The sequence below is a fragment of the Ahaetulla prasina genome, chromosome 2 (assembly GCF_028640845.1).
Source record: "Ahaetulla prasina isolate Xishuangbanna chromosome 2, ASM2864084v1, whole genome shotgun sequence".
Taxonomy (NCBI): Eukaryota; Metazoa; Chordata; class Lepidosauria; order Squamata; family Colubridae; genus Ahaetulla; species Ahaetulla prasina.
Genome location: NC_080540.1, coordinates 82,358,211 through 82,381,263, shown reverse-complemented (window position 1 = coordinate 82,381,263; position 23,053 = coordinate 82,358,211). Strand labels below are relative to the sequence as shown.

Here is a 23,053-nt window from a genome sequence, read left to right as displayed (position 1 = left end):
ATACTCATACTCTTTAAATCAATAAACATACAAAACACCCTTTTCTAACATTTCTTATGACAGCTAAAGAGCAAAAATTTGGTCTGCACAGCACCTGCCTGACATGTGCTACATTGCACTTCCTTTTCACTTCCTTTGTACCCTCTCCATCACTTTCTGAGGCAATTAACAAAATCTCCCATGTAGTTTTTGTATTTGCTCTTATCCCTTTTTTCTCCTAGTTAAGGGAATACTACTGACATTTTTCCAATCATCGGGCACAAATGTAGTCTTTGAACATATATGAGATGTGATATACCTTCTCCTAACAAAACACAAACATATTTTAACATTTCTCCAGGTGCAGTACACATGTAGCCAACATTTATACAGTATTTAACTCTTACGTTTTCATCATTTTTTATTCAGATACTAATATTCATTGTATTTGTTTCTATTCCATTCCTTGACAGATCCCTTTCATTCAAGTACAAGTGTTAAAACTCCCCTTCCAGGTCTTCCTAGCTTCAGTCACATCCCAGATCACAGTTATCGCTTTTATCTTTCATTCCATTCACCCTGCTGAGGGCTCCTTGTTTAGACCATTTCATCAACTTTCAAAACAGGTTTTCACTTCATCACCTGATTTTTCACTCTCTCCAAGGGAATGTGCACTGCAGAAGGACAAACCCAAGAAAGTCACTTAATCAACCTCAGAGAAATAATGGAAAACAAAACATGGCATTTGGCAGCCAGGTTGCTCTATAGAGGTGCACCTTGTTAATTATGTATTGTCATGGCTGCTGGTTTTGCCTTTGGATCTCTTGGCTCCTCTGGAATTCTGAAGCTCTTTCACTCTCGTAAATGCTTTGGTCTCCTTTCTCATCCTTAAGAATACTTAAAAGGTGTTCTTAAAAGCTATCCTCACCTTTTAATGTTGAAAAAAAGTCTGCCTTTCCAGTGGAAAGAACACTGATTTAACACCCTTGGTAACTCGTCAGAGCAAACACAGGTGTTTCTTTTTTCTTTGCAGATTTTTAAAGAGCAGTCTTCCCAACTGTGCTACAACCTAGCTGTGCGTGAAGTGTGTCAAAATAAATAAATGGTCAATCTTCCAAGCCTGAGTGATAACAGTGAGGGCAATTTCCTATTTCCAGCCAGCGAGCTGCCCCATCAAAGGTGAAGATGAAACGTTCATCAAGAGAAAGAACAGCATATAACTTTCTCACCTCACATTCTTTCCCACAGTGACAGAAGAAGAAACAAAACCATCACAAAACTACTAAGAAGAAAATAATAAAGATGCCATTCGTTCAGGTTGGTAATTGTGTCACATTAACAGCCATTATGACAAAAGTTTTCCGGATGATGTTAGCCTCTGCCAACATTTTGTGGTCATTTTTTGGTCAGGGAAAAGAAGGCTATAGGCCAGGGGTGAAATGCTCCCGGATCGGACGGGATCGCGCGATGGCAGCTGCTGGTTTGGAGGACTGGTAGCAAAAATCCCTGGCCCCGCCCCCCGCCTCTGCTGAGCCGCACCATCTGCAGAGGGTTTTTTTTTTTTACTTTTAAAAGCCGGTTTTGCTTCAGCCGAAACAGGCTTTTAAAAGTAAAAAACAGCAGAACCTTACTTGTACTCTTACTTGTAGAAAACATGTTTTCTATAAGTAAGGGTAGAGATTCTAAGGTACTTACCTGATTACTGAGGAACGCATGGCCACAGCCCGAAGCAGTTTCAGTTTCAGCTAGACTGAATCAATCGCTCAGCTAATCTATTTCCTCGGTGATCAACTGGCTGGCTGAGGAACTCTGGGATTTGAAGTCTAAAATAAAATAAAATAAAATAATAAAATAAAATAAAATAATAAAATAAAATAAAATAATAAAATAAAATAAAATAAATATATATATAAAATATAAAATATAAAATAAAATAAAATATAAAATATAAAATAAAATAAATAAAATAAAATAAAATAATAAAATAAAATAATAAAATAAAATAAATAAAATATAAAATAAAATATAAAATATAAAATAAAATAAATAAAATAAAATAAAATAAAATATAAAATAAATAAAATAAAGTAAAGTAATAAATAAAATAAAATAAAATAAAATATTTGTGCAGCTTTCTGAGATTTGGTGTGTTTCTGTAGTGTTTCACTCTAACTACACAAACACACAAAATCACACAAAATCTCAGAAAGCTGTGTGTGTGTGTTAGTTGTGTGTGTGTAAAGTGTGAAAATTGGTTTTTGAGCTTTTTGTGGCTGTGTGAAGTGTGAAAGTTGGTTTTTGGTACCTCTTATTGTTTTTTTATACTTTGTTTATTATTTTTATTATTTATTGTTATTGGCCACGCCCACCAATTAAGTCACGCCCACAGAACCGGTAGGGAAAATTTTTAGATTTCACCCCTGGTATAGGCCTACAATAACTGGAAGATGGGAAGCCTTTCCCACTTGGATTAAGAAATGGAAGAAAATAGCCCTTTGGTATTTAAAACCAAAACCAAACCAAAATAAAAGCCTGTCTTACTAATCACACTTAAGTGTCAAGCTGCCTTTGCTCACTTCTTATCTTAAAGTAATTAGCAGGGCAGTCTAATAGTCACGTCACTCAAAATCAGGCTTGTTTAATGGAGCTTCCACCTGCATAAGCAGACAAAGGATTGCAGCCTAAGGCTCATTTTTATTTTTGCCATTATAAATTTAACAGTTTGCTTTGATTTCATTATGTTTTATTTCTTCACTTTCTAAGACTTTGCAACTTTTATGGGAAGTTGCCATTTTGATGGCGTGCATAAGAGCACAAACGTGCCTACCGTTCCTGTCCTACTGTTGCTTCATGCTTATGTATGGTGTTATGACAAATAAATAAAATAAAAAATAAATAAATAAAAATAAATTGTATACTTCTTCATTTGATTCTGGGGGCTTTGCAGAAGGAAACCTAAGGAGTCTTATTTGGGTTGATGTGTGGCTAATAACACACTAGAATATTAGTGATTAGAAGCTAGGAAGATACATTCACCGAACCTCTCATTTGCTCAGGCCTCCCTCAATTTATGCCTGAATGGAAACTGCACAATCTGCATTTGTTCCTGAAAGTAGGTCACTGGGGAAACTACGCTGCCCCCCTCCCACCGCACAACAGGAGAAGACCCCGCCTGACAAATCGTCTTGCTTGTCAGTTACTTCAGTGTGTAGTCAAAAGCATAATAAGCCAGCAAATTGAGGAAATCTGCCTTGCCGCTTTGCTGGTGTTTCTGGCCTAGGCAGGGCTCAGAGTTCAAGGCTGACGAGTGAGCACAACCATGAAGCAGAAACACAGGAGTCTGGGCTAAGGTAGTCATTTTCCCACCGTCAATTCCACAGCTAGGGATGTCATCTTGACATCATTTGACCCATGCTGTGACAAGAGAAACTGTTTGGGTGCATGCCGTAGATCCTCTTACAAGGAAAACGGGAGTTATTGAAAGTCTCTTTCTACACACCTGAAAGAAAGTACAATGGAGATGGGGGGGGGAGAAAATCAAAAGGGGTTATAGGCCATCTTTAATTTCTACAGACATATTACAGAATTTAAATGAGGGCTTAAGGGCACAGTGAAGGAAGAAGAGACAGCAAGTGACAAAGGCAGTAAGTGTGAATTCATAAATTCATAATAACAGTTGGAAGGGACCTTGGAAGTCTTCTAGTCCAACCCCCTGCCCAGGCAGGAAACCCTACACCATTTCAGACAAATGGTTATCCAACATTTTCTTAAAAATTTCCAGTGTTGGAGCATTCACAATTTCTGCAGGCAAGTTGTTCCACTGATTAATTGTTCTAACTGTCAGTTTCCACCCATTGCTTCTTGTTCTTCCCTCAGGTGCTTTGGAGAACAGCCCAACTCCCACTTCTCTGTGGCAGCCCCTGAGATATTGGAACACAGCTATCATGTCTCCCCTAGTCCTTCTTTTCATTAAACTAGACATACCAAGTTCCTGCAACCGTTCTTCATATGTTTTAGCCTCCAGTCCCCGAATCATCTTTGTTGCTCTTCTCTGCACTCTTTCTAGAGTCTCAATATCTTTTTTAAATTGTGGTGATCAAAACTGAATGCAATATTCCAAGTGTGGCCTTACTAAGGCATTAAAAAGTAGTATTAACACTTCACGCGTTCTTGATTCACGTGTTCGTGAAAATGCTGCACTGGCAGAGAAGGCCACTATTTGGGATGGGTTGGTGGAGGGAGACCATTAATAGCAGTCAGAGAAAGGGGGCAGCTGCCAAAAGGGGGCCTGAGGAAAGCTACAGAGCCACAGTGGTGCAGTGGTTCGAGTGCAGTACTGCAGGCTATTTCTGCTGACTGCCGGCTGACTGCAATTGGGCAGTTTGACTCTCACCAGGCTCAAGGTTGACTCAGCCTTCCATCCTTCTGAGGTGGGTAAAATGAGGACCCAGATTGTTGGGGGCAATATGCTGACTCTTATAAACTGCTCAGAGAGGGCTGTAAAGCACTGTGAAGCGGTACATGAGTCTAAGTGCTATTGCTATGGAGAGGAGGACAAAAGGATGGGAAGGCTTGAAAATAGAGTTGGTTTTGCCCATCAGTAGCAACCAGTACTGTGTAAGAAGCTGCATTTCAGCTGGAAAGGCAACCCTGTGAAATATATTGTACTTTAGATGTTTATGGCTGAAATAAACACACAAGCCAGTGATTCATCTTCTGCTTGAGAGCTCATGTACAATGAAAAGAAAGGGAGGGGAAGTGGGACGGGCAGAAAGAAGACTTGGTGACCCAGAGAAATTGGAATCTGTGGATTCAAAAGGCAGCCTTTTGTCAGCCGTAATCTCCTGAAAGCTGCATCCCAGGGCAGTGGTGAAGATAGCAAGCGCAAAGGGGGAGGTCAGAACCAAGACAGGGTGAAGCCACATATTCTTTATATTTTGGAGCATTTAGTATTTTTTCTGATACCCTCTTCTCTTTCTCTCCACGCCCCACACCAGGGAATGGGAAGACTGCAGTCCCTGGGACAGAGGTGGGTTTCAGCAGGTTCTGCCCAGTTCTGGAGAACCGGAAATTTTGAGTAGTTCGGAGAGCTGGTAGTAAAAATTCTGACTGGCCCCACCTCCATCTATTCTCTGCTTCCCAAGTCCCAGCTGATTGGGAGGAAATGGGGATTTTTGCAGTAACCTTCCCCTGGAGTGGGGTGGGAATGGAGATTTTACAGTATCCTACCCCTGCCATGCCCACCAAGCCACACCCACCAAGCCATGCCACACCCACAGAACTGGTAGTAAAAAAAATTGAAACCCACCACTGCCCTGGGATCTATAGTGATTCTTTGCAATGGCCCTTGGAATTAGGCTAACTGTGATCCTGTCTTCCAAAGTGTTTTTCTGGAGGCTTCTCACTGAGGCTGGTGAAAAGTGCAGGCACCTTCTTCTCCTCCTTTCCTTGACAGTGGGACATCCTTTTGGATAATTCTCCCCCTACAGTGATTGATTTTGGCAGATCTGCCATTCCCTCCTTCCTCCCTTTGAAAACTGGATGACACAAAGCATCCAGCAAACAAGATCCTCTAATGGCTGATGTGTCACTCAACAGAGGCAGGGCCATAAATTGTAAACTGTGCCTGATACAGAAGTTGGCTGTGGTTCAGAAAAGCTTCTTGTGATAGGAAAGGAAAGGGCTTAATGAGAAACATATAAAACTGAGCAGATGAGGGCATGAAATAGTATCTTTATTTTTCTGCTCTCGGAGCTTTAAGGAAGGTGGATCATAAACAGGTAGTCCTCAACTTATGACCACAATTGAGTCAAACCCCATTACTAAGGAAGACAGTTGTTAAGCAGATCAGTGTAGATGTTAAGTGAATCATGTGGTCATTAAGTAAATCTGGCTTTCCCACTTGCTTGTCAGAAGCCAGTTGGGATGGTTACAAATGATGATCACATGAACGCAAGATAGTTCAACTTTTATAAATACATGCCATTTGCCAAATGCCCAAATTTTGATCACGTGAGCATGGGGATGCTGCAATAGTTTATAAGTGTGAAAAACGGTTATAAGTCACTTTTTTTCAGTTCTAACTGAAAAAATTACTGATGGCCGCGGTGTGGCTCAGGCTGTAAGAAGCCTGTTATTAAACACAGCTGCCTGCAATTACTGCAGGTTCAAGCCCCACCAGGCCCAAGGTTGACTCAGCCTTCCATCTTTTATAAGGTAGGTAAAATGAGGACCCAGATTGTTGGGGGGGCAATAAATTGACTTTGTAAATATACAAATAGAATGAGACTATTGCCTTACACACTGTAAGCCGCCCTGAGTCTTCGGAGAAGGGCGGGGTATAAATGTAAACAAACAAACAAAAAACAAAAAAATGGTCATTAAAGGAATAGTTGTAACTATGTATATAACCTTCTGATGGAACTTCTATATATTCCTTCCTTCAACCACTGAGGACCAGAACCTGGATAGCTCTTAAGGAATGCATTGTACGTACAGGTAGCTATTTAAAGTGCAGTGGTCTGTGAGTTCAATTCCAAGTAGAGGGTCTGAATCCCAAATAAAAGTCCAAAAAAAGATGAAACTGATCACTCACAGTCTCCGAGTGGTCAGACTAACCGGAAAGGAGAATGCAGGGCATACACTGTGTAAAAATAGAGAAATGGCCACCACAGGAATAGGGGTGGAAGTAATGTAAAGTCTCAGGAGTTTCAAGCTTCTCTTCCGAATCATAAAGGACAATTTAATGCATAAATAAGACTTCAGCACTGACGACAATCTGAAAAGGAAGATTTTTCAAGGAAGGAGATTTGTTCTATCTACTCCTTTCAGTTAATGATTGATGAGCTAATTTATAACAGGAGCCAAAGTCTGCATAAGGCACTCAGACTTCCAACACCTGCAAAAGAACTGAGCAATTCCGCATGAGCCTGCATGATTCAAGGTAAGACTTGAGAGCTGTTGGTTATCCCTCAGAGCTGTGCCTAGAGAAAGTGGGACGAGAATGACACTAGGCAGCCCTACTACAACCATGAAGGGGGCCATGGCTCCTCACCCCTCTAAGGAAAGCGCTCTGCATAAGGAGCGAGTGCTAAACTTGCAAAATCCTTCAGGATCAATGGGATGGTATGTACCGTATGAGGAGTCTGTGGTAGTAGGCCTGCCTGAGTTACTGTAGATCTTGTGTGAATTCTTGCTTGCAAAAGAGCTGAGGTGCTTAAGTATACTAGCCATACAACCAAAGGAGTTTAGCTCCTATTAGCTCCACCCAAGGTGGCATTTTTGGTCAGATGGGAAGCATATATGATAATAAATTTTAGCACATACAGTATTTGCTTTCAGTTCCTGATGCTGATTTAATCAAGAATATTGTTTTCAAAGGCAGTTCTCTGCACCATTTTAAAATCACATTTATCCTTAGCCATAGAGATCCAAATCAGCCTTCCCTAATTCTGTGTCTCTTCCAACAGAATAGCTAATATTTCTATGACTGAGAGTATATTATCCAACACAGGTATAGAAGGTGCCAGGTTGTTTCTCTCTTCTCCACCCTCACATCCTACCTAATATCATTTGATCTTTATGTGTTTTAATAATTATGTACTTTAATGGAATTCACTTTGAGCAGATTCAGTATTTTCTATCATCAATAATTTGTTATGTAACACAAAATATGATGGTTACCAGCTTAAGTGATTGTTTTAAACTACTGAAGCTTCTTTGTAGAAGATAAGCCTATGGACAAATGAAGCTGCCTTGATCTGAGGTAGTATATCCGTGATCGATAAACATTGAAGGAAAACAACAAGAAGTGACGTTTATATCCTCTCCCATTTATTCTCAGGGAAATTGATCTCATCTGAAAACAGTACTAGACTGGAAAAGACCCTTAGCCTGTTCCAATGGCATTCTTACAGCACCTGTTTTGTATTCCTATTTACAGTATATGTTACTATTATTGTTTTGATGCTTGGACTTGTTGATTCATTTGATTATTGTTATTTATGATCCCTAGGTAAATTAATCCTTCAGTCTTCATATTATCTTCCTAGGAGCCAAACAATCCTGAGGTTTTTCTAAGTGTAGAGAAAGTAAAACACTATAGGGAACTCTCTTCTAGGAAAGAAACGGGTCAGGGATCAAGTGTGGTTTTACAGCAGAACTGTAGATTTCTTGGATCTGAAACGTTCTTACTTTCCCAGGCCCTCTCCCACACTGTAGAGAATAAGGAAAATGACCTTGGCAGAAATATGCAGGATCCTTTGCATAGGCAAAAGGGGCTAAAGTGTTTTTAAAATTCAGAATAATGTTTGGAAATAACGCAGACAGATGCCTCCCTAATTCACTGAAGTATAAGGAGGAGGATTGTGTCCAGCACAATCGGACTCAGAACATCCTGTTATTACAGATACTTTCGATAAAACAGAATTTTAGTTTTCTCATGGTATTCATTTCCTGTCTGGTCTACCTGCTGGGGCTGACACAAACTAGCATCTATTAATCTGTCATTCTGGTAGTTGTCACAGGTTCAAGCTGTATTTTTGTGAATTTAGATTTCACCATTTCTTTCCAGGAAATAAATGTACAGGGAATAATTATAATATCACATGTCAATTATTTTTAAAAAATTTCCTATTCTGTTTTATTAAATATTTTGTGGTGTACATGACTAACTCTTTTGTTTCCATTTACTTATTGATTTCTCACTTTAGTATATTGTGAGAAAGACAATATTTTCCTATGACAGCTATTATAATTGACATTAAATTAACACTAACTTATTGTACCCAGTCTCAAACCATTATTTTTCCTAATCCATATTTGAAGTTTGCTTATTTTTATTTAGTGATAATTTTTTTATTAAAAATAATGAGAAATGGCATGTTGTTCAGGGTTTTTAGAAAGATGAGGTATAAAATAGTGTGTAGGATTGTTATTCTCGGTTGAGGAACTGTCTCACAGATTCTAAAGGTGTACTTCTCTTTTACCTCACTAGTAAAGTATTGCATCTCTTCCCTCAAGTTCATTACGATAGTTAGCCGTATAAGGAACTAGCTTCCAGCACAGATTGTAGTTAGCATCTCCATCTAGCAGGCCAGATCAGTCTTTTCTATGTTACTATAAATAAATGTCCATAATAGTTTTATAGCAGGCCAGAGTCCATGCCTAGCTGGGATATTGACCTTTTCACCCTTCTGCCTAGGAGCTCCTAGGCTTCACAAGGGATGTAGATGCATCAACGGTTTGAGAAGATCCTATTGCCACCAGCACCAAGTGTATGTGACTATATCAGATCCGATGCTTGTTTTGCTCCAGTTCTGCAAAATTGTATTTTTCAGTATGCAGGACACCAAAGCATTACTAGTTAATTTCTCAGGAATTGTAGGCTTACATTTATGTCAAGCATGGCCAGATGCAAAAAAGCCTGAATTCCTGCCCCTTTTGTCCCTTAAGTAGCAATGGTATTTCAACTAGTAGGCTTGCTTAGCAAACTGTTCTGTGTTCTCCTCTCTTGTACCCAGCTATTAAAGATGCAGAAGCTCAATCAGTTTTTGCGCTAGGTTACTTTTCTCAAAGATTGGATTAGGGAAGCATGAACTAATTCTGGGTACAATGACTCTGTGCTTGCATTTCATTCATGGTTTTGTTGGAGTGGCCTTGCAATCATTCTGAAGCTCCAGAGTGATACCCAAATCCTCAAGGCTTTGCTTGAGAAATGGGAAGATCCAGGAGCTGAATGTCCTTTCAGGAATCTTCCAGGCTCCTTTACATTAACAAGAGTAACTGTCATCTCTAGCCTTCCTGGAAATCTAACAAACTGGTAGCCAATATTCCAATGAGTAAAATATTCCAACTGAGTAAAAATTTGACTTTGAACTTCCACTGCTTCAAAAGTATTTCATTAAGTGCTTTATTTTGCTAGAAGTTATTTCTTGAATACATTGCGAAAAACAACATTTCCTCTCTGTATTCTATTTTTACATTGAGTTTTTCCCTTTACCATCTCATTTCTTCTGGGTCTATGTGGATAAGTTTGTATATTAGTCTTCTGTCTTCGGCTTGCACAATATGCTCCTTATTTCATACATTTTTTCTGGTTATGTTAATCAGTTTGACAAGAGGGCATATTGAAATTCTGTGATAAACATAGACTTTCTTGCTTGTAATGCCATAAAACATTGTTAGAGATAGGAAGTTTTTTGTTGCTAATGAAATTTAACATTTATCCAGCCACTACACCCAGAGAACATATGTTTTTGTATTATACTTGAGAGGCATAATAGACATAAAACATGACATCTGAGTAAATCTACATTGCACACAATTCTCTGTTGCCTTTTCATTGTGATAAATTTTTTAAAGAAACACGATTCCTGCTTTCCAAGGACAACATTCTCAGCAACGAATGTGCTCTTACAAACAACCAGGCACTTTTATCTTCAAGATAGTTAATCCTTCCTTTCTCTTGTATTTGCAGATCTCCTCACCTCAGCAGGATGCTCTGGCTTTCATGGGTAGTTTTCTCTCTATTTCTGACATTAGGTAAGGTTTTCTGTAGAAAAATTCCTCCCCCAATTCTACGCCAATTCATGTCTGCTGAGACATTACTGAGGCTTGGCACTGCATGGACAGACATCCCCGAGTAAGAGTTACAACTGGCACTACAATTCTATATATTGCAATCAGTAGGATTTACACTGAAGTAAACATACCGGTTTGTTTAGCTTAGTTTAGTTTAGTTTGTTTAGAAGTAAACATACCAGGGCCGGTTTAGCTCACGCTGGTAAAGCCTGTTATTAAGAACACAGTAGCCTGCAATTACTGCAGGTTCGAGCCCGGCCCAAGGTTGACTCAGCCTTCCATCCTTTATAAGGTAGGTAAAATGAGGACCCAGATTGTTGGGGGGGCAATAAGTTGACTTTGTAAAAATATACAAATAGAATGAGACTATTGCCTTATACACTGTAAGCCGCCCTGAGTCTTCGGAGAAGGGCGGGGTATAAATGTAAAAAAATAAATAAAAAAAAATACAATACATCAGGAAGGTGCCTTGGTATTCATCCTCTCATAAAGGCAGTGAAATGGAGCTATACATTTTCCAGGGTCTTGCTTGCTAAGACTAGACCAGGGGTCTGCAACCTTAAACACTCAAAGACCCATTTCCCACAGAAAACACTGGGAGCCACAAAACCTGGGTAGGTGTGGACAACTCAACTTCACTCCCCCCAGCCACATGACTCCCCCCCAGCCACGCTTACCCAGGTTTTGTGGCTCCCAGTGTTTTCTGTGGGAAATGGCTTTCTCTCTCTCCCCCCTCCCTCCCTCTCATTTCTATTTTCCTCTCTTTTTCCTCTCCCTCTCCCTCTTTTCTTTCTTTCTTTTCTTTCTCTCCCCCTTCTCTCTGTCATTTGTTTCCCTCTCTTGTCCCTCTCTCTCATTCTTTCCCTCCAGCTCTCTCTCAGGGCCGCGGTGTGGCTCAGGCTGTAAGAAGCCTGTTATTAAAACACAGCTGCCTGCAATTACTGCAGGTTCTAGTCCCACCAGGCCCAAGGTTGACTCAGCCTTCCATCCTTTATAAGGTAGGTAAAATGAGGACCCAGATTGTTGGGGGGGCAATAAGTTGACTTTGTATATAAATATACAAATAGAATGAGACTATTGCCTTACACACTGTAAGCCGCCCTGAGTCTTCGGAGAAGGGCGGGATATAAATGTAAATTAAAAAAAAATTCTTTCCCCCTCTCTCCCCCCTTCTCTCTCTCTCTCTCATTTGTTTCTCTTTTTCCTCTCTCATTCTCTCCCCATTATTTTCTCATTTCTCTCTTTTTCTCCCCTTTTCTTTCTCTCATTTCTCTCTCTCTCTTTCTCTTTCTCTCCCTCTCATTTATGTTTTTCTCTTTTTTTTCTTTCTCCCTTTTCTTTCTCTCTTTTCTTTCTTTCTTTCTTTCTTTCTTTCTTTCTTTCTTTCTTTCTTTCCTTCCTTCCTTCCTTCCTTCTCTCTCTCTCTCTCTCTCTCTCTCTCTCTCTTTCCTTCTTTCTCTTTCCTCCTCCCTCTCATTTGTTTCCCTCTCTCTTATTCTCTCCCTCTGGCAGTATTGATTGAAAAGCATCCAGAGCACCGCTCAGCTGGAGGAGTAAAGAAATTCAGGGTAGTGGAAAAAGGGAGCTGGCCCACCAAACCTTGCATACCCACCCTTGCACACCCACCATCAGGCTCAGAGAAAGTCGGAGTGCCCTCACCAAAGACGCTCACCCATCAGCTGGTCAACCCAACCACTCCACATGCCTTTGCTGTGTTTTGGCCGAGCCCGGCTGTTCACTTGAGGATGATGTTTCCACTCGTGCTTGCCCTCCCAGCCCTGCAACAACCAGCCAGGAGGTCGCATGAGAAGGAGGAAGAGGGTTATCTTTGGGGAAGCCGCCACTGTGGCTCGTGCTCACTCCTCGCTGCGGGCCTGTCCCCTCAGCTGCGGGCCCGTCCCCCTTTCTGTCATACCGTCCTCCCGGTTCCCATTCCCACCCCACCAGCCCTCATGTTAGTGAGGTTGGCATCAGCCGTAGCCAGGTTGGGGCAGTGTCTCAGGGTGGACAGCAGGTCGTGCGACCGGGTCGGTAGGGAGCCACAGGAGAGGGGTCAACCCGCCCGCTTCACATGCAGTTCTGGAGCCATGGGTTGCCTACACCCAGACTAGACCATGATTGTTCTGGACACCCTGTTAAAGGTATCATTAAGTACACTAGACTTAAGTTTGTTGAGTGTTGGAAAATATTAAGAACTATTGCAGGAGATATTATGAGGAAATTCAGATGAAGGAAAAATTAGAAGATTGGGTGGTGTGAGTGGATGGGGATTGTCTTTTGCTCATAATGTCATAATTTCAGTTGACTATCTTTCATGCAGCATCCGCGAACTTTAGCCCAAAGTTCAACATGAACAGCACCTTTATGTTGCCAGAGGACACACCTATAGGTTAGTGACAGAGAAAGCTTTGTTTGTAATGAAAAAAATGAAAGCCAGTATTTCTATATTTGTCAGTGGTATTTTTCATAGCCTTCGTAGGCTTATAAATGAGACAGACTGTGATTCCCATCATTTCAGCCAGTGGCTCTAAGCCTATGCATACTGAGGACTTGGTAAGAGGATTATGGTAAGAGGCTTCCCATCTATCCAGACCTGTTTATGCTAGCAGACCTGGGCACCCCAGGGGATGGGTGAAGTAATGAGACGGCTCTGTTATTATTAATATCCCTACCACTATTATTTGTTATTTTGGTTCTGTTTTTATAGTTTTTAATATTTTAAAAAATAATTTAATGATAATGGGTTTAACTATTGCTTTAGTTTTGCCGTATGCCACCTAGAGTCCCTATTTTATGAGATGGGTGGCTATATTACTTAAATAAATAAAATAAAATAGGAACCCAGAAACCATTCAGGTTTCTTTCAAAAGGTATGGCTTTAGGAAGATGACTGGGAGTGGGGGGGAGTCTATGGCCATAAGGATTTTTTAAAAACCAGGTATCTCTCTGGTTCTTTCCCCCTACCTTCTCTGCTTCTGGCCCTCATTTTTCATTGCAGGCACCCTGGTTTTGCAGTTGGTGGCAGAGGATGTTGAAAATGATCCATTATACTACAGCATTGGGGGTGAAAATGCTTACTACTTCTCACTTGATAGTAGAACAGGCAACGTGACGCTGAAGCAACCTGTGGATTATGAGGTAAAGATATGAAGGGACATAACCAGGGATGGGCAAAGTGGGATGGCAAATCTGGTAACCTCCTTCTGAACAAGAGGTAGACTTCATTCAGTGACCACAACTGGGAGTGCCAACTCAGTCATTAAGTGAAATTATTGTTAAGTGAAATCGCGACTGTATTTAATATCTTACTTCAACTTTTGTTTCCTTTATGGACTTGCGAAGGTCGTAAATGTAAGGATTGGTCATAAAGTTATTTTTTTTCATCACTGTCATAACTGCAAACAAGTCCCTAAATAAGGACTACCTGTATTGCAAATGTGGCTTTCTCAATCTTTCCTCTGTATCTGTGTAAATCAGAAACATGAATATTGTGTTAAAGATCTGGCATAGATATTTCTAGCATTACTATGCTTTTTGTTGTTGTTGTTCCTTAACTATCCCTGTAATAATGTGATGCAAGGGTAGGAAAGACGTGGCTACTCTCATTAAATATACAGATGTGTGAGCACATACCGTAGGCATGCAAACTGAATCTACCATGGATGACATTTTAATAAACATATTCAGGATATAAACCCCATTTTGATAATTGAATAAAGTAAGGGATGGTGAATGGGAGGACATTGACATGTGAAAAGCTCCATGCCTTTAAAAACAACAACAACCGAGGACTCTGTTCATAAAATATGTGGGTGTGCATGAAAGAAAAAAACAATAAAACTTGGGGTAAAAAAAAAAAGCCCAACCAATTGCTCTATTTCAGGTGTCTCCAACCTTGGTCCCTTTAAGACTTGTGCACTCCAACTCCCAGAGTCCCTCAGCCAGCAAAGCTGGCTGAGGAACTCTGGGAGTTGAAGTCCACAAGTCTTAAAGGGACCAAGGTTGGAAACCCCTGCTCTATTCCTCATATACAGTAGCAATTCTTCAGGATACGCCATTGACAGGAACTCTTTAGCTGTCCCACCCAGAGCAAAGAAGGGACTTTGGGTGATTCTGCCATGAGGGCAGAGAGTGAATCAATCAATTTGTAAAAAGGAGATCTAAGGGGAAATAAAAAGGGCAGAGGGACACTTTTTTTTAAAATGTTATTTACATTTATATCCCGCCCTTCTCCGAAGACTCAGGGCGGCTTACAGTGTGTAAGGCAATAGTCTCATTCTATTTGTATATTTACAAAGTCAATTTATTGCCCCCCCCCAACAATCTGGGTCCTCATTTTACCTACCTTATAAAGGATGGAAGGCTGAGTCAACCTTGGGCCTGGTGGGATTCGAGCCTGCAGTAATTGCAGGCTGCTGTGTTTTAATAACAGGCTATCTTACAGCCTGAGCCGCCACGGCACACTGAGATCATGACAAGAGCATATGGAGAAAAGAGCTAATGTTCAGTGTGTTAAGACTGGTATTTCCTATGCCAAGATATGGCTATATGCAAGTCATTTATTTTCAATATTTACCAGTAGGTCTTTGTAAATAATGGAATGTTCATAATATATCACATAAATTTTATTGCATTGACATCTCAATCAAACTCCTACCCTCAAAACGACGCTATAGAGCACTGCACACCAGAACAACTAGACACAAGAACAGTTTTTTCCCGAAGGCCATCACTCTGCTAAACAAATAATTCCCTCAACACTGTCAGACTATTTACTGAATCTGCACTACTATTAATCGTTTCATAGTTCCCATCACCAATCTCTTTCCACTAATGACTGTATGACTATAACTTGTTGCTGGCAATCCTTATGATTTATATTGATATATTGACCATCAATTGTGTTGTAAATGTTGTACCTTGATGAACGTATCTTTTCTTTTATGTACACTGAGAGCATATGCACCAAGACAAATTCCTTGTGTGTCCAATCACACTTGGCCAATAAAAAATTCTATTCTATTCTATTCTATAACATTGCAATAAAAGGATTAAAAGAAAAAATATATAAAGTACATGGACAAGACCTTTCTAGCTTCCCCAAAAGTTGGTCACAAATCAAGTTGAAGGTGAATATACGTGTCCCAGGATAAAATGCAGGTTCCAATCTGGGTCAGTTTATAGAAGTTGAGAACTATTAGATGGGAAACAAATAGGGTTTCCTACCCTGTAGCTCTCAACTCTTATAAACATCTTTGCTTTCTTATTTTTAGGGATCCCTCTTTCTCACAACAACATTCTTCCCCTTGGTGTTGTGCTTTGTATTTCTGAATTTTCCCCAACTGTATTGGTACATCTGCATTTGCTTTTAACTGCCCCTGAATTAGATAGTAGCTCACGTTAGCCTGAAAGACTTCAATAGATCTGTCCTTCATGAATTTATCTCAACCAATTTATAGCTATCGGAATTAAAGACTTAATATCAGATAATGTAGGAATGAATTCCACAAATTAACTACAGTGTAATTTCTTTTGTTCTAAAATACATTCCATCCAACTTAATTGGATGACCCCTGATCCTAATGTTCTGAGAGAAGAGAAAAATGTCCATTGTTTTTCTCCAGGCCATGCATGAAGTCACATACTTTGATCATATCCAAGTCGCCCTTTTCTAAACTAAAATGCTTCAAATGTTCTAGGGTTTTTTTCATGCAAGAAAAACATTCGGACTCCCTGTTCTGATAATTTGAGCCGCCCATTTGGCAGCTCTGTTACTGTATATCCTTTTTCAAATGTCCCAGAATTATGCACATATTGCCATGTTTCCCCAAAAATAAGACAGGGTCTTATTTTCTTTTGACCTCCAAAATATGGCCTTGGCCTTATTATCAGGGGTTTTATTATTTTTGAGGTGTAGGACTCAAAACCTCAGCCCCCGGCAGAGGGACTGGTTCCAGAGTGCCAACCAGCTGCTCTGCCAGTGCCGCTCAGGACGCTAGCAATTGTGGCAATCGTGGCAACTCCCCAATGCCTGGAAACTTTTCTTTTCTTCCATCCCCACCCCCACTCCTGTAAAGTTGGCAGGGCTCAGTTGGGTGAAAGGACGCCCCGGAGGACGATCCCAAGTATGACTCCTGAGCCGAAGCGATGCCCGGTGCAGAGCAGGTCAAAAGAGAAGTGAGCGGGGCTCATATGGCACGGGGCGCAAAGGCCAATAACACATGTCTTCTCACGCTCGCCCGTGGCTGACATTAGCTGACACCTCTCTGGCCAGTTCCACCAGGCTCTGCGGCATCCTGAACAAGAAAGTCTCCAGAGCACGAAGCGGGAAGGAAGCGGAGTTTCTGGCAAGCCTGTACTCAAGCAAGCTCCGCATGATTGGCTTTCGGAGAAAGGATTGTGGGAGATCGGGGGGACGGCAACTTGGGGAGGGGTCTTATCTGTGGAGTGAGCCAACGCATGAAAGGATGGTGAAGGGGGCAGGAGAAGCACGGCAGGGCAGCCCAGAGGTCTTCTTGGACTTTCTCTCTCCCCAGCCCACTTCCCTGGCTGCCAACCAAGGAGGCTGGCTGGACTGGGCTGGATTGGGGTTGCATGGCCGCTCTCAAAGCAGCCAAGGAGGCCGGGGTGGGGGTCTCTGCCCCGAGGGTTGCCCGACCAGCCTTGCCAAAGTTCTCCCAAGCCCCCTCCCTTGATTTTCGGGGGTTGGTTGCAGATCCTGGAGCCGAAGCGGAGATGTATGCATCTAAATATTTGGGGTGGGGGTAATTTTCGGGGGATGGGGGCTGCGCTCAAAAGCCCAATTGGGCTTATTATCTGGACATGTCCTAGATTCGGGAAAACACGGTATAAACCATATATTTATTTAAGGACATTACTCTTTTCACATTTTTTATTTACAACCGCTTTCTAATTTTATCCAGCAAGGAATTTGTCCCTTTCACAACTGCCTTTGTTGAATTCTTGATTGTGACCCTGAGAATTTTTCCCTTGTTGTTTACAGACAGCTCAGAGTGTACCACCAGTGCATTTGTGTAATTAAGAGTTTGCTCCATTGTGCATTTCTTTTGTCTCATTTAAATTAAAATGCAATGGCTACTTGATTAATATTCATCTGTTTTTTCTTGGATTACCAATGCCTCTAATTTGCCCCGAAGAGACATTAAGATGATTAGGCTAAAATTACTTATCTCCCACATGTGCCCTTTTTTCTTTTTCTTTTTTTTTTAAAATGTGTCTTCACAAGATCTTCTTTTGAACAGGAAGTAATGAGATTGACCCAGAATCAATAAAGACCCAAAGTACTGGAAATTTAGACTGTTGGCTGCTTTTTTTGAATCTTTCTCCAAGGACTCGTGGAGGCTTGTTTTAGAAAAGAAGGAAAGATTGCCAAAAAAGAGAGAAAGGAATTTTAAATTATAAATGCCTTCAACTCGTTCAGAAATTAATACTTTACTAATAAAAGATGGCATTTCTATTGGCTTTTTAACTACACTGTACTTTAATTTTTACTATGTCTTTATGGGATGTGATGGTTCAGTGGCTAAGATGCTGAGCTTGTCGTTCGAAAGGTCAGCAGTTCAGCGGTTCGAATCCCTAGTGCCGCATAACGGGGTGAGCTTCTGTTACTTGTCCCAGCTTCTGCCAACCTAGCGGTTCAAAAGCACGTAAAAAAATGCAAGTAGAAAAATAGGGACCATTTTTGGTGGGAAGCTAACAGCGTTCCGTGCTCCTTTGGCATTTACTCATGTTGGCCACATGACCACGGAGACATCTTCGGACAGCGCTGGCTCTTCGGCTTTGAAACGGAAATGAGCATCGCCCCCTAGAGTCGGGAACGATTAGCACATATGTGCGAGGGGAACCTTTACCTGTACCTATGTCTTTATATTTTTCTAGTCTCAGTCTTCAACATATTTGTTTATTTCTGATCTCCATATTTATTTTATCTTATCTATCCCTCCCGATGGCCACTCTCTGTAGCGATATACTTCAGAGTTCAAAGTATCTTTTAATCTGTTGTTATCTTAGGTTCTGCTTTCCATTTCTACTCTGTCAGAGTCTGGCTGTTTCTTTGCTGCTTCTGCTTCTGCGTTCCCAGCTGGGCTTCTTGAGTCTTTTTCACTTACAAAACTTGGCTCCAGCTGAGGAAACAGTAGAAGAACTTTTCCTTAGAGCCAGCTCTGCGGGAAGGAAAAACCAGTTTGCACACTCCAGTCTTCTAGTTTGTCTCTTTACTTCTACTCCTGGGCCTGGAGTTTGCCTATTCAGCCTATTCTTCTTCATGAGGCCTATGGCTGCAGAGAGCTCCAGGCAGACATCTTGTCCCCCCCCCCAACTCCTCCTCCCCCAGCTATCCAGTGCTGTTCTTTGATTGGCAGCTGGATCATCCCGATGATGTGGTATGGGTGTTTGGGTGTGTCTACCTTATAATCAACTCTGTCCATCTGTTTTTCCACATTGTCACATTGGTTACCTGTCAAGCCTTTGGCACTTTAAAGGACAAGTTACATCTTTGACATTTAAGTTCTCAATTAGATACTGGGGAAAAAACTGGTGTTCTATTTTTTTTCAGTAAACTAGATTTTATACCCTCTTTGATAACCAAAGCATTGCTCCCTCCAGTGCCATATTGCCTCTTCTCCTTTAGTTCATCTTTTTTAGATAGGACTGCTTCATGCATAGTACAGTTATGACCAATTCACGTCATTGTTATTTGGATTCTAAATCTTCTGGTAATCAGATATATCTTGGGCTACCTTTTTAAAAGAGATCCCACTGCGTCCTGCTGGCACCAGATATCTCAAGTCCTTTATATATCAATGTGATCAGGAACTCTGTATGCCCATTAAGCCAAAACTCTTTTACCTCTAGATATCAAATGCTTTCTTGCAATTTATCCATTGTTTTTATTGTCTCGTCTCATCTTTGCTGCAAACAACAGGTTCTTAGCGTGCATTCCCAAAATATTTGTAAGCCGGAAGGCTTCAGATTGAAACTCTTTTCTTTTTTCTATAGCTTGCATACAGCAGTGATGACATTCACTGCTTCCCTCTGTTCTACCAGGTTACTCTCATTCTCACAACATTTAATTTTTCATCTGTAACCAGATGAATATCATCAACAGCATTTCCCTCAACTGATGAACATCAACATCAACAATTACCACACCCCACCTCCTTGTCCCATCCCAATTTAGGTCAGAGACTTTTAGCACAGACATCCAAGAAACATTATCGTACCTCAGCTTGTCCTCTATACACTGAAGACCAGGGTTTCTCAATCTGGGCCACTGTAAGAAGTGTGGACATGCTGGCTGGGGAATTCTAGGAGTTAAAGTCCACAGATCTTAAAATTGCTAGTAGATTACAGTATCTTATATATAGTGTAAACTGGGAGCCTAATATCTCGCAGATGTTTTGGTCTTGTCTTTCTCTGTTGCCCATGCCATTTTGAGATTTTGGAAGTTGTATCCCTGAGTATTAACAAGGGTCCAGGTTATTTATCCCTACTGTACAAGTTTTCTTATTTACAGAAAGAGCTGCAAACAAAGTAGAAATCACACATTGGTAATTAGTTATTGGAGTTTGTTAACTTTCATTTGTTTGCAAATCTGGACTGAAAGAAAACTACTGGCTTAAATAAATCAGGGCATGATTGATTTATTGGACCTATTATATCTGGAATCATCTGCAGAAAAGGGAAGGGAGTAATAGACTGTGGGTAGGGATGTAAATGATTCATAAATGAAACGTCTCAGATAATCTGTCCTTGGGGAAGAAGTATTGATAAGAGATATGGTCTGATTCATTCATCATTTCAAGTTATAATATAATTTGTCTGTTCTGACTTAGTATTGCATGTGAATCCAACCAAAGTTTGCATAGGGAGGCAGTCAGAACTTTGTCAGGATCGTATCTATGCAACCTCCTTTGGTCCATTGCTCCCTATGTTGTCCATGGTTCATGGAAGAGTTGAGGGTGCTAAAAAGAATCAAGGGATGTCTAGAGTCCTGTTGGAAAAAAATGGCCTATGAATCTGATCAAACATGTATAATTTAGAACCATTATTAAGGCATAATTTGTGGCGATAAGAGCAGCAAAGTGTCAGTACTTTTTCATTCTTATTATATCTGCAGAAGCCACCTGGCTGCCCTGTTTAAGGTTACCCAGACCCTTCTAGGAAAGGGGAGGGGGCAGAGGAGAGGCCTACCTTCAGGGCCACACAGAGTAATTTTATATGCATCTGGCAGATAAAATCATTCAGATCTATTCTCAACTGGGTGCCAAACATGAGGCAAATCCTGTGGAGATGTTCAGGGAGTGAACCTATTCGATTATCTGGAAACAGTTTGATCCTATCGGATGTGAAAAAGTAGACACGGTCATTCAGATTGTAAATGCCACCAGATATGAACTAGATCTATTCTGTGCCCTCTTGGTTGGTCAAGACTGCTTGGGAGATGACATTTCGGTGAATGTCTACGAAGATTCTCAATCATCCAGGTCATAATTGTAAATTGTTCCACAGGTGCTTTTTTTTCCAAATGGCAACTGAACGTCCTTGGGGTTTTTTTCTTTGAAAATATTTTGCTTCTCATCCAAGAAGCTTCTTCTGTTGTTTTGATAATCAGGTTGTACTGTAAGTCATGAGTGGTGGGACATCCCTTCCTCTCCCTTTACCTAAATTTGTTGGAGGGAATCTCCTATTCACCCTAACAGAACTGAAGAAGCTTCTTGGATGAGAAGCAAAATATTTTCAAAGAAAAACCCAAGAAAGTCCAGTTGCCATTTGGAATAAAGCACCTTTGGGACATGACATGTGGGTGAGTCTGAGTAATCGTAAATTCATCCTCGAGGGAGGGGACATTTGAGCTTTGTTTAAAGAGAAGCTGGTGCACTTGTCTACAAGAAACCATTGCTGAACCTTGCCATTCTGGACAACTTTCAACTAGTTCCCCACCTTTTCTTTTTAGGGAGAAGTTGGTTGCACTACAACTCTGTAACTTCAGGGGGTACTGAATGAATTTATCTGGACTTCTTTTAATCAAGTTTCAAGCCTGGATGTGGGCACAAGCACCATTTTTTAAAATTATCTGTGGTGGGAGCAGGATGGAGATACTGCATCCATCTTTGTTCTTCTTGGTCTCTCAGTAGCTTCTGTTCCTTGACCTTTTCAATACCATTTATTTATTTATTTATTTATTTGTCACACAGTATATATAAGCATAAGCATGAAATAATTATACAATATATAAGCATATATATGAGTATGAGTATGTAATAACTATATTAATTGGATATCCATTAGGGGTGGGAGCACAGCTTTGTGCTGGTCCATCTCCTTCCTCTGAGGCTGGTCCCTATCAGTGTTGATAGGAAGTGAGTGGTCTCTTTTTTTTGTGGGTTGTCACAGGGCTCAGGGCTCTTTTAACATCAACGTGGAGGCATTATTAAAGTACTTCTGCTTTGCACTTTATTTTCAGCAAACTAAAGTTATCCTGCTCAATGTGGAAGTGACAGACAAGATAACTGTACCAGTAAGTAAAGTGAGAAAATGTTGAGAGAAAGACAAATCTGGAGGGATATATGGGGCATAGAATCCCTATGGAAGCGGCCTATGATGGGGAATAGGGCGACGAGGTATTTTGCTACCTCAGCGCTCAGTTAGGAGCTGGAGCAGGGATCTCTAAGCTTTGCTGGCTGGGGAATTCTGGGAGTTGAAGTCCGCCAGGCTTAAGATGCCATGGTTGAGCTAGAGCACAGTTTGAGCAAGTTACACTTTGACTAAAGCCACTGAGGTAAATCAAAATCAGTTATAACACTGAGAAAAGTCTCCACACAACGTTGCCTAGATCAGGGGTCTCCAACCTTGGTCCCTTTAAGACTTGTGGACTTCAACTCCCAAAGCTGGCTAAGAGACTCTGGAAGTTGAAGTCCACAAGTCTTAAAGGGACCAAGGTTGGAGACCCCTGGCCTAGATGACTAGACTCAAAACCAAATGTAACAGCTGTGCTGAAAAGATTTCTGTGGTTGCAGTTTTTCTTATCCATTAACTTGCTGAGCTGTAACTGCTATTGTTGATTATGATGACAGTGATGATTACATTTTTATATGCTGACTACTGGAGTTTTGCCTTTTATTCTGTTGACTAGTAGAATTTCAAATCTTATACTTTTGGGTTCAGGGCCTGATCTGCTTTGTATATGGGTTAGCAAATATCTGCAGCCCTTTTCTACTCATGAATGCTGAAGCCTTTCCATTCAGTCTCATATATCATTAGTTTTTAACATTCTTCTTTTTTATCAACAGGCCTCTAAAAAAATCACTATTATTATAAGTGACCGGAATGACAATAAACCAATATTCCAGAACGAACCTTATCTGATAGATGTCCTTGAGGTATTTAATATCCATATTATTTTCTGCTCAACTTTATTCTAGAAAGGTTATTTATGTGTGACTCTGTGTCCCATACAAATAATCCTCAAGTT

General features: G+C 40.7%; 1 protein-coding gene across 1 annotated transcript in view; it reads left to right on the top strand.

Moving 5' to 3' along the window:
- CDHR2 (cadherin related family member 2) overlaps positions 1-23,053 on the top strand; it is an 87,422-nt gene that overhangs the window by 32,357 nt on the left and 32,012 nt on the right. The window contains exons 4-9 of the mRNA XM_058167849.1: positions 1,013-1,296; positions 10,457-10,521; positions 12,881-12,949; positions 13,559-13,698; positions 22,046-22,099; positions 22,872-22,961. Coding sequence (XP_058023832.1) covers positions 10,476-10,521; positions 12,881-12,949; positions 13,559-13,698; positions 22,046-22,099; positions 22,872-22,961 — 399 coding nt within the window. The 5' untranslated portion in view covers positions 1,013-1,296; positions 10,457-10,475. The remainder of the gene's footprint in view (positions 1-1,012; positions 1,297-10,456; positions 10,522-12,880; positions 12,950-13,558; positions 13,699-22,045; positions 22,100-22,871; positions 22,962-23,053) is intronic.